Source organism: Cyprinodon variegatus, unplaced genomic scaffold (assembly GCF_000732505.1).
Source record: "Cyprinodon variegatus isolate N-32 unplaced genomic scaffold, C_variegatus-1.0 Scaffold22, whole genome shotgun sequence".
In the NCBI taxonomy this organism is placed as follows: Eukaryota; Metazoa; Chordata; class Actinopteri; order Cyprinodontiformes; family Cyprinodontidae; genus Cyprinodon; species Cyprinodon variegatus.
Window position 1 is genome coordinate 2,338,505 of NW_015150475.1, and position 9,504 is coordinate 2,348,008.

The following is a 9,504-nucleotide window of genomic DNA, read 5'->3' on the forward strand; positions in this document are numbered from 1 at the left end:
TATATATATATATATATATATATATATATATATACTTATATTCATATATCAACAACAACAAAGATGTTGTCACAAGACAAATATTATTTAAATTAATATTTCTACAGCAGAAGCTATACTAGCAGTTTACAAATAATTTAAAAATAATACCAGGAATTTAAGATTCTGGTTGCTCATTGTTTAATTGTTTTAAACATCCCTTCTTCCTCGTAAAAGCAAAAAAAAAATAAAAAATCATCCATTTTAACATATTACATATGTAATTAATTTACATTTTCTTTAATTTATCAAATTCTTAGTTTATCAAATAAACTGTATCTAAATACATTTATAGAAATATTTAGATATTTTTTTTATTTTTATTTGTTTTGTCGATTCCTGTCGACAGAGGTTAGTTTCTTAGAAATATATTTATTGTCCACCCAAATACATCTATTTTCACAAAAAGATTCTAATTGTGATTAATCAGGAAAACACCAGAAATGCAGACCTTAATTCTTATTTTACAAGAACATTTGTCAGATTAAATCCAATAAACTCACAATAAACATTATTAAAACTCCAGAGTTGGATTGATACACTTCACCAAGAACAGCTAACTACTGGCACCTTGTGGTAGTTTTAGAGAAACATCATCACACCTGCGGCCCGTTGAACCAGTAATTATAAGTTTCTCAGTGAAAGAATACCACAAACAGTAATAAAGAAGACAAAGAATGCACTACCATTCTGTTCTCATTTAATCTTAAAAAGGCAACGTGTGCAATATTCCAAAAAAAAAGGAGTTTACATGATTTGCAAACCGCTCTGCTAACTAAAAAACAATGTGGCTTGTTAGACTCAAAGCTTTATACCCCACAGGAATATGCTGCTGAGAAGAAGCACTGTTAGCTTTTTGCTCACAAATTGCCCTATTTTCAATGCTTGATTTGCTTCAGTCAAGTTAAAGCAGCACAGGCACAGTGCTGTCTCAGCAACAACTGTCTTCACCAGAAATGCAAATAGGTAGACATGCAGAGCAAACTTCAGGCTAATTACACGGGCATCTTACAATGTTTTTGTCCCTTAGCGCTGTAAAAAAGTGTAAGGCGCAGCATCTATGCTTATTGTAAACATAGCTTTAGTAAAGAATGTAAGAATGGCTCTACAGGCTGGAAAAGCTCTTACGACAGCTTACTAAACAATAATTATAAAGCAACAAAGCAGCAATGGGACTCTTTTCTCATAATTAAAGATGTGTTTGTTAGGCATTTTTTTTCTTATGTAAATACAAACCACAAAAACAAACGACAAGGTAACAGTGCAAGAAAGAATGAGGCTAAGAAAACAAGCTTAAAAACAAGATTCAAGTACATAACACAGTAGAACTGACTAATTGCTCCTGGATATAAATTATTTCTAATAGACACATTTTTTATTTCACACCATTTATCCTATCACTCTGCATTTGAGGACTTTATTTAAACTCTATAAGGCACTATTTAAAAAAAAATAAATAAAAGCACTTAAAATAAACCAAGCGCTTTCATTTTCTACTCGAAAGGCAACATGTTGGCATGTGGTAGCCGTGTATATGTTTTTTTTATGCCAGTGCAATTAAGTAAAGTTTACAGTAGTATCAGTCATCTTTTTTGTCAGATTGGCTGTCTTCTCTTGTTTCCCCTGATTGGATCTGCCCGGTTAATTCCAGATCTCCCGGCATCGCCTCTTGAATCGCTTGGTATCTCTGAAGCTCCAGGTAAGTCGTGAAGAGTTTGGCATACTCAGGATGACTCGAGGCAAAAGCATGAAATTCATCTTAAGAAACACAAGTAAAAAGAGGAAGAAATAACTATTAATGTCCAGTGTAGCTAAAGGCATGCCTGGAGGTAAAGGTGAGGATAAATATATCAGATTTTTTTTTAAGACAGTCCAACGTCTGCGCCAAAGCACATAAGAAAACACATCTGGAGCATCTAAATGCTGAAATGCAACTTGACTTGACAGAATTGACAGAATCCACTTACTAAAGGTGATGAAACCAGAAGAATCTGCATCAATCTCCTTGAAGAGCTTGGTCATGTCAAGGTCTGAGACACCCAGAGCTGAACGCAGCAGAGCGTTAAACTCATCAAGCGTGATCTTGCCATCCTCATCTGTGTCAAATAGCTGCAACAGAAAAAGCAAACAAAAGCTTACTTTATCTTTCTTTAAAATTTTGGCAGGCATGGCAAAAAGGAATTAAAAACCATGATGTTATGAGATAAAATACAGGGGTTTAACTTATCTTGAATTAAATGTGAGCAGAAAAAGGTTTCAGTTACAGTAAATAAAAGCAAAAAAAAAATGTTTGTTCAAAATTATATCTGGTCACATGTCTGGCAAAATGACTCCAAGAGACACTTTCTGTTAACTTGATATTGTCCATGCCTGTCTGTCTCTGGTTTCCTGCTGCTTCTGACTGCTGTTCACAGACAGTAATGGCAGGGCAGGGAACAGAATATTTCTACTTTCAGCTTGTTTTCATCATTATTTACTTGGAGAATATTGTAAAAAATAGAAGCAGTAAATAAAAGTCTTAAGATGGAAAATTAGGGCCAAAAAATATATGTTTTTTTTTTTTTAATGGCAAATAAATAAGTCATAATATTACAAGAATTAAGTAAGGGTCTATAAACCGAAAGCCTATAAAATTCAGAGTGAGATCATCATATCTTGATGACTCCATCGAAGCATTGTTCTCATTAAAACAACATGTTTTCTTATAATATCAAGACTTTGCTCTCATTTTATTAAAGGCATTGTGGAGGATTTTTTTAAGAGACCCACCCTGTCCACTAAAAAAAAAAAAAATGCGCGTGCAAGAGCATGCACGAGCCCTTTTCTCCTTATGCACGCCCTGTTTAAAATATGCTGTTTTCAGAGTTCATATAAGCTTACTGCGTCCACTTACAGTGGGGACTATATAGTGGACTTTATAGCAAAAGTAGTTAACCGACCGTTCGGAAGGATGATCACTGCTTTTTGCTCCATTGTTCATGTAACTCCTCCACCTGCCTTTGTTATGTGCGCCATTGTCGGATATGCTCCCAGAATTCTTTGCGAGGAGAGCTCTCCGCGCAAAGCATTCTGGGATATATCTTTCTTTTCTTCTCATACAATTCATAGACACTTTTTCTCCTACAAGCCCCGGCAATCTTCTAAGAACCGCGGTGAGAAAGGTGAGCTTAGATGACTGTCTGAAACCGTAGCTCACCACACATATGTGGCTGAAAGTGCGCATGCAGAGAAAAAGGTAGGACTGCCTTATTTAAACATATCACCAGAAAAAGAGGACAACGTATTTAGATGATTTACCCAGAAATAAAAAATAATTCTCTATACTTTATTATGTTAATATCATAACTGTATTGCTGTATATTAAGACTATTCTTGTATTATCGTTACTTTTTTCTATGAATTTATTCTTACAGTTATTAAAACATGTCTTAGTAAGGGCCTAATACTCCATTGTATCTAATGCAATAAGTCAGATGAATAAAAAAGTTCAAAAAGCACAAGTATTGAAGGAGTCTCCAAAGGTAAAAAGCAGATTTTAAAAGAAAGATAGATGACTGACATTCCGATCCTACCTGGAAAGCCATTTTTAAAACATCTTCAGTGTTTGCTGGTCGACACAAGATGTTGACACCGATGACATACTCCCTAAAGTCAATGGTGCCATCCCCGTTCTGCAGCATGAGAGAGTTTGCAAGCAAGTATTACATATTTGACAATCCCTTAATCACTCATGCTTTATTTAGAATTCATAAAATATTTCTGTAAGGTAGATTAGACTCGTTCAGCACCCAGAGTAAACAAATCTGAACATGATACCTGAGGATTTGATTCTGGTTTTCAACTAAAAACTAAATATTTATTGGAAGAACTTCAGATACATAAGTATTACATAAAATCATAAAAAAAAATTACAATATAAAAGCACTTTTTTATATAAATTCTAATGTAGATCAGAGTGTTTGTAACTTCTCAAAACGACTCTTAAAAATGTAACTTTGATTACACATGAGACATGCTGATGTAATACTTTAAATATTATAAAGGTCTTAAGTAGCTTGTTTTGCACTCTACGCTTAATAGCTGCATTTAATTCTGATAAGAATAATTTGACAAAACTATACATGAAAAAGTATGATGTTGTCAAAGCATGATCAACCTGACTTGGGAGTATTATTAATGTCGCAATAAACTTTTCTGGAAGACTCCAACTCAAATCAAATTGTATTTCAGATCTTCTCCTTATTAGGCACACATGCAGTGGGGCCTGATAAGAGAGACTAACATTCTGCTCGCCTTGCTCAAACATCACTCTTGACAACTATAAAGCAACTTTTCAGGAAGCAAAGCACTGAACGTAACATATTTTTAAAAGAGTGACTCGCAACTTTTTCCTGTGTTGTTTGAGACTTTGGCAACACCAATTAAAAGCTCAGATCGCTCTGAGCTTACTGTCTTCAGTGAGCAGCGAGTGCAGCTGTGAGCACCTTCCTACTTTAATAGGCAAACTCTGCCTGCATTCAGAGGAGAGACAAGATCGACATCTGTCTCTCCATTGAAAATGAGTCACTCATGAGCAAAGCTTTCACTAATTCCAACCTAGATTACAAAGCGGGATGTAAATATAATGTACCGTAAACACAATCCCTAATTTAATGGGCTTTTTTCTCTTAAACTATTACTCTTTTATAGATTATAACTGATTTACACACAGCCTTTACTCATCTTATCTTATGGTTCAATTGAATAATATAATATTTATATTTGATGCTTAGATCAGTTAGAATTATGAATATTTAAAACTATTTTACGGAGTACATGATTTTAGTTTTAAGCAAAGTGTTTATAAACACTTTCTTCTTTGTCAATATTAATATTCCTTCTCTTCTAGTTATAAAAGATACATTTTATTTAAAATATTACATTTAGCCTTTGGTTTATATATAAAGCTATTTATGTTGTGTTTCTATTATATTCATATTAAAATACTTATTCATTTTATACTTGTAATTTTTTTTGTGTGCTTTTGCTCAAAAATGTTTCAAAACTAATATAACCAGTGCTAATTTTTTTCATCCTTTTGTTTGAAAAAAAAAGTATGGATAGCTCAGACCCAAATTATATCATATTCAGGTAACCATGGCATTGTGAGAAAGACTTAAATTGAATTGGAAACATTTGCCTTTCTGATTAGAGTAGGAAAAACTGTCCAAACAACAGATATTATACCGAAACAGGTGAGGGAGGTGCACTGGACTGGACAAACCGACACATATCTCCTAAAAACTATTTCATGACAGATTAACAGCTTTGCGGAAATAATAGGTAAATTTTAAACAAATTTGGTCTACTAAGATGCTGGAACATGTCCCATGTCTAAATTTAACATAATGCATGCACGCTTTTTTTTTTTCTTATTGTGCTAGAGTATTCAAAGCTACATCGTGGGATATTGAAACTAACAGAACAACAGTCCTCACCCTGTCAAATAACGCAAACAGCTCCTCAAGAACAGGGTTAACAGGCAGTTTCAGGATCTCTGCGAACTCCGCAATGGTGATGCGTCCTCCCTTGGAGGAGGAGGCCATGGCTGCAAAACCCTCAAGTTCTTTTTTCACACTGTCCCATTTTAGACTATGAAAGCAAAGCAATACAATTGGTTTAGAATAATTTCAAGATATAACAAAATGGAGCAGAAAAAAAACATACATTTAAACATGTGATTCAGATTGTCTTACTTGAGTTTGCGACTAATCTTGGTGAATTCCACCAGACCAGCCTCCATGGGGAGGGTTAGTTCTCCAGCTGAGATCATAAGGCGACAGTCTTCATAAGTGTGGTCTGTTACTGGAACACCCAAAACCCTAAAAGTAAAAGGGTTACCAGTTAGCCTTAATGCTATGGAAAGAGCATTTGGATATGTAGACATCTCTGATGGGATGTGTTTCTTAATTTTCCTTCCCAATTACATGAATATATCATCTTAGTTTGTTTTTTATATAAGTCCCTCTTCATTAAGTAAAAAAAAAAATTAAAAGGGCGATTTAAAACAAGGAAAGTGTTTCATATCAAAGCTTTCAATGCCAGAAAAATGAATTCCATGAGTCTTAAGGTAACAGCCATATTTACAATGAGCACGCACTTGGCCATAGTGTCTCTCACTCTGCTGGCAAACAGAGCAGGGCTTTTCTTCTCCTCCTCTGTGGGAACGTGGGGTGGCAGGAACTTAAAAGCAGCACAAAAAAGGAGAAAAGAGTCATAAGGAAGGTAAAGCAGAAAGGCAAGAACATAACATGACAAGCTGTTACCTCAACCTCCACTGTGGTGTAGAGCTGGCACAATGTTAGCAGCAGCAGCTTCTTCCTATTCATTTTACAAGGAGGACAGTCCAGAGCATATGTTCATTTACAGTTATATTATTAAATATTATGCAATTGCAATATTAAAAACTGCTGCAAGTTATTCATCTTAAAACAGTTTTATAAAACATGAGCATAGATTTCATGTAGGGTTAGCATGACTTTTAGTAAGGAAGTAAAGCTTATTTTTAACCTACAATATAAATAGTATCAGTTAAATATGAGATGAATCATACTTACGAGCCGAAACCTTGCCAAGTCCAGGTCACTGTATCCTAAAAAGCAAACATAGCATAAAGCAAAGTCTAATTTGCCTACAAAACAGAACTGATATAAAATTAAATAAACAACCTAGCAGCTATAGTATTCAGCTAAAATAAGGAGAATCCATGTTATGCCTATGCAACTGCACAGGTATTTTGTTTAGACACATAAAGTCGTTTCAGGTAAGAAAGTTTTAGATTTACTTTTTTTTTTTTCATTTACATGTTTTAGATTTTTCAAGTATTTTAATATCCTACCAAGATAATCTGAGTGAACAAAGCACGCAGTTTTAAAAGAAACAATACTTTACAAAGCATACTCTCATGGGGCCAATACAATTGTTAAGACCTCAGCTAGTACACAGTAGAGACTGACACAGGAGTGGATTTTCACTCCTGTCCCGTCCCACTCCCACAGAAAAAAATTGTGTCCCGTCCCGATCCCGGGCCAGAGTAGAAATCTAAATCCTGTCCCGTCCCACTCCTGGTGAAATTACTCCCACTCCCATCCCACTCCCATTCAGAATGACTCCCGCTCCTGCACCACTCCGGAAGCACTGTTGGTTTTTGGGTCGTGTAGTTTTTTTGACTCGCATTATAGTGTAGGCTTCAAGGAAAAAAACTACAAAATGGCGGCTCCAGTACTGGATTTTTTTTCTTTCTATTTTATGTTATTTTTTGGCATCAATCCTAGTTTTTTTTAGTTACTATTGGTTTGCTCCCGCTCCCGTCTGCTCCCGTTAATGTTTAATCCTGTACCGTCCCAATCACGTGATCGTTACTAATACTGACTCCCATCCCACGGGAATCCCACGGGAATCCCCTGACCCGTGGGATTCCCGAAAAAATGTCAGTCTCTAGTACACAGGATAATTGCCTTCATGCCATGCCCACCACACTGAAGGAGTAAACAATGCAGAAAGTGCCCTGGACCAAGAATCGATTGTAAATCTACCTGATGTTAACTGATAAAAATGTTTGGTGTTAAAATTATTTAATTTGTCTAAAGTAACACTATGTTTTAAGAAAACGGATCTGGGCTTCCTGGCTGCTCAGTGGCGCAGTGGGTAGCACTGCTGTCTTGCAGCAACAAGGTTCTGGGTTTGATTCCCGGCCCGGGGTCTTTCTGCATGGAGTTTGCATGTTCTCCCTGAGCATGCATGGGTTCTCTCCGGGTACTCCAACTTCCTCCCACAGTCCAAAAACATGTAAAAAACATCTAAATTGTCCTTAGGTGTGAGTGAATGATGAATGGTTGTTTGTTCTGTGTGTCTCTGTGTTGCCCTGCGATGGACTAGTGACCTGTCCAGGGTGTACCCTGCCTCTTGCCCAATGACTGCTGGAGATAGGCACCAGCACCCTCGGGACAAGCATGTCAGATAATGGATGGATGGATCTGGGCTTCCTACTATAAGAAAAGTTGATTCAAATTAACAAACTGCTCGGACTACATCCCTCTATACAACATGAGTGTCACTTTTTCATGATCCTCCAATATACTGAAATGCCTCTTTAAAGCATGGCTATACCAAATCAAGTTAATTATTATAAGGTTATCTTATAGCTACTCTACTGAAGATATTTGCACATTACCGGTATTCTCAAAATATAAGCGTCCAGCACTGCAAACTATAGCTGCAAATTTGCCGAAAGATATTGTATCACTGCCATTTTGTTCATCATTATAACAAATGGTTGAAAACATTAGTTAATATAAAGCAATTATCCATACCTACCAGTTTATTTGGATATCGAATAAGAACAGGCTGCACAGGGACCCCTGGGATAAAGGCACCTACAAATAGGATAAGATGGTCATTATAAAAGAATGACAAATAGGTCAGTTTCAAGAAGCAGGTTTACCGAAAACTCTAAGTTCTCTAAACCTGAAAACAGGTAAACTCTGACTTTTCTTTCTCACAAAGAGAGTTTCCTCAACCTCTGTTTCAGTCACCATAGTAACATTCTCCTCAGAGCTAACATGGTCGGTAGCAGGTTTTCTTCGGTGTCTGCTGTCTCCGCTCTCTTTATAGCCTATCACGTTGTTTTATTTCCTGATTTAATCAGATTTTTGTGCATAAAATAGATATAAATATAATTCACTAGCTCTGTTCCACACATTAGGTTTTAAAAACAAACACTGCATGACAGTTTAACAAGGATCTTATTAAAGAACTTTTTCACAGAGAATTAAATATTTATAGCGAGAGGATTCTACAACTCAGTTGACAGGGAGATTACGTGTTTTTGGTTTGTTTAATATGAGAGAGATGCGGATCATTTTATTTAGTTATATTTACAGTACAAGAAGAACTACTGAAATTATTTTCAGATTACTACTGAAATTATTTTCAGATTACACATATATAGATTCATTAATTCGGTGGGGGAAAAAGAATTACTTTAGGATTAGGATTCACTCGCTGATAACAACCTCATGAGCATGCAGGCACAATCTGAAGCCATTCTATGGGACTGATAGCAGCTTATAACGGCCATTTATTGGAAAGGTAACATTCGAAGCGTGACTGCATATAGCCACTTTACTGTGTAAAAGAAGTCTGAATTAACATATGGAGGGATGCATGAGATGATCCACAGATCCACTATATATTAGAACAAGGTTTTTAGGCTTAATTTTAACCTGCTGCCAAAAGGTTTCAGCTAAATAGATACATTGAATTACTGCCATTCAAGCAATAATCCTGGAATATGTTCATGGTACCAACAGCCGTTTTGATATGTATTCCTGATATCTGAAAAAATATATATATTTTTTCTTAGTCTAAATGACTATTTAAAAAAAATAAATAATAACATTTACCACATCCAGTGGTGTCAAAAGT

The 9,504-nt window shown here is 35.6% G+C and overlaps 1 protein-coding gene across 1 annotated transcript in view; it reads right to left on the minus strand.

Moving 5' to 3' along the window:
- Positions 1-428: 428 nt before the first annotated feature.
- LOC107095136 (lysophosphatidylcholine acyltransferase 2-like) overlaps positions 429-9,504 on the minus strand; it is a 19,239-nt gene continuing 10,163 nt past the window's right edge. The window contains exons 6-14 of the mRNA XM_015391117.1: positions 8,395-8,453; positions 6,636-6,670; positions 6,345-6,399; positions 6,179-6,261; positions 5,775-5,900; positions 5,517-5,670; positions 3,612-3,710; positions 2,007-2,148; positions 429-1,797 (exon numbers count right to left, since the gene is read on the minus strand). Coding sequence (XP_015246603.1) covers positions 1,619-1,797; positions 2,007-2,148; positions 3,612-3,710; positions 5,517-5,670; positions 5,775-5,900; positions 6,179-6,261; positions 6,345-6,399; positions 6,636-6,670; positions 8,395-8,453 — 932 coding nt within the window. The 3' untranslated portion in view covers positions 429-1,618. The remainder of the gene's footprint in view (positions 1,798-2,006; positions 2,149-3,611; positions 3,711-5,516; positions 5,671-5,774; positions 5,901-6,178; positions 6,262-6,344; positions 6,400-6,635; positions 6,671-8,394; positions 8,454-9,504) is intronic.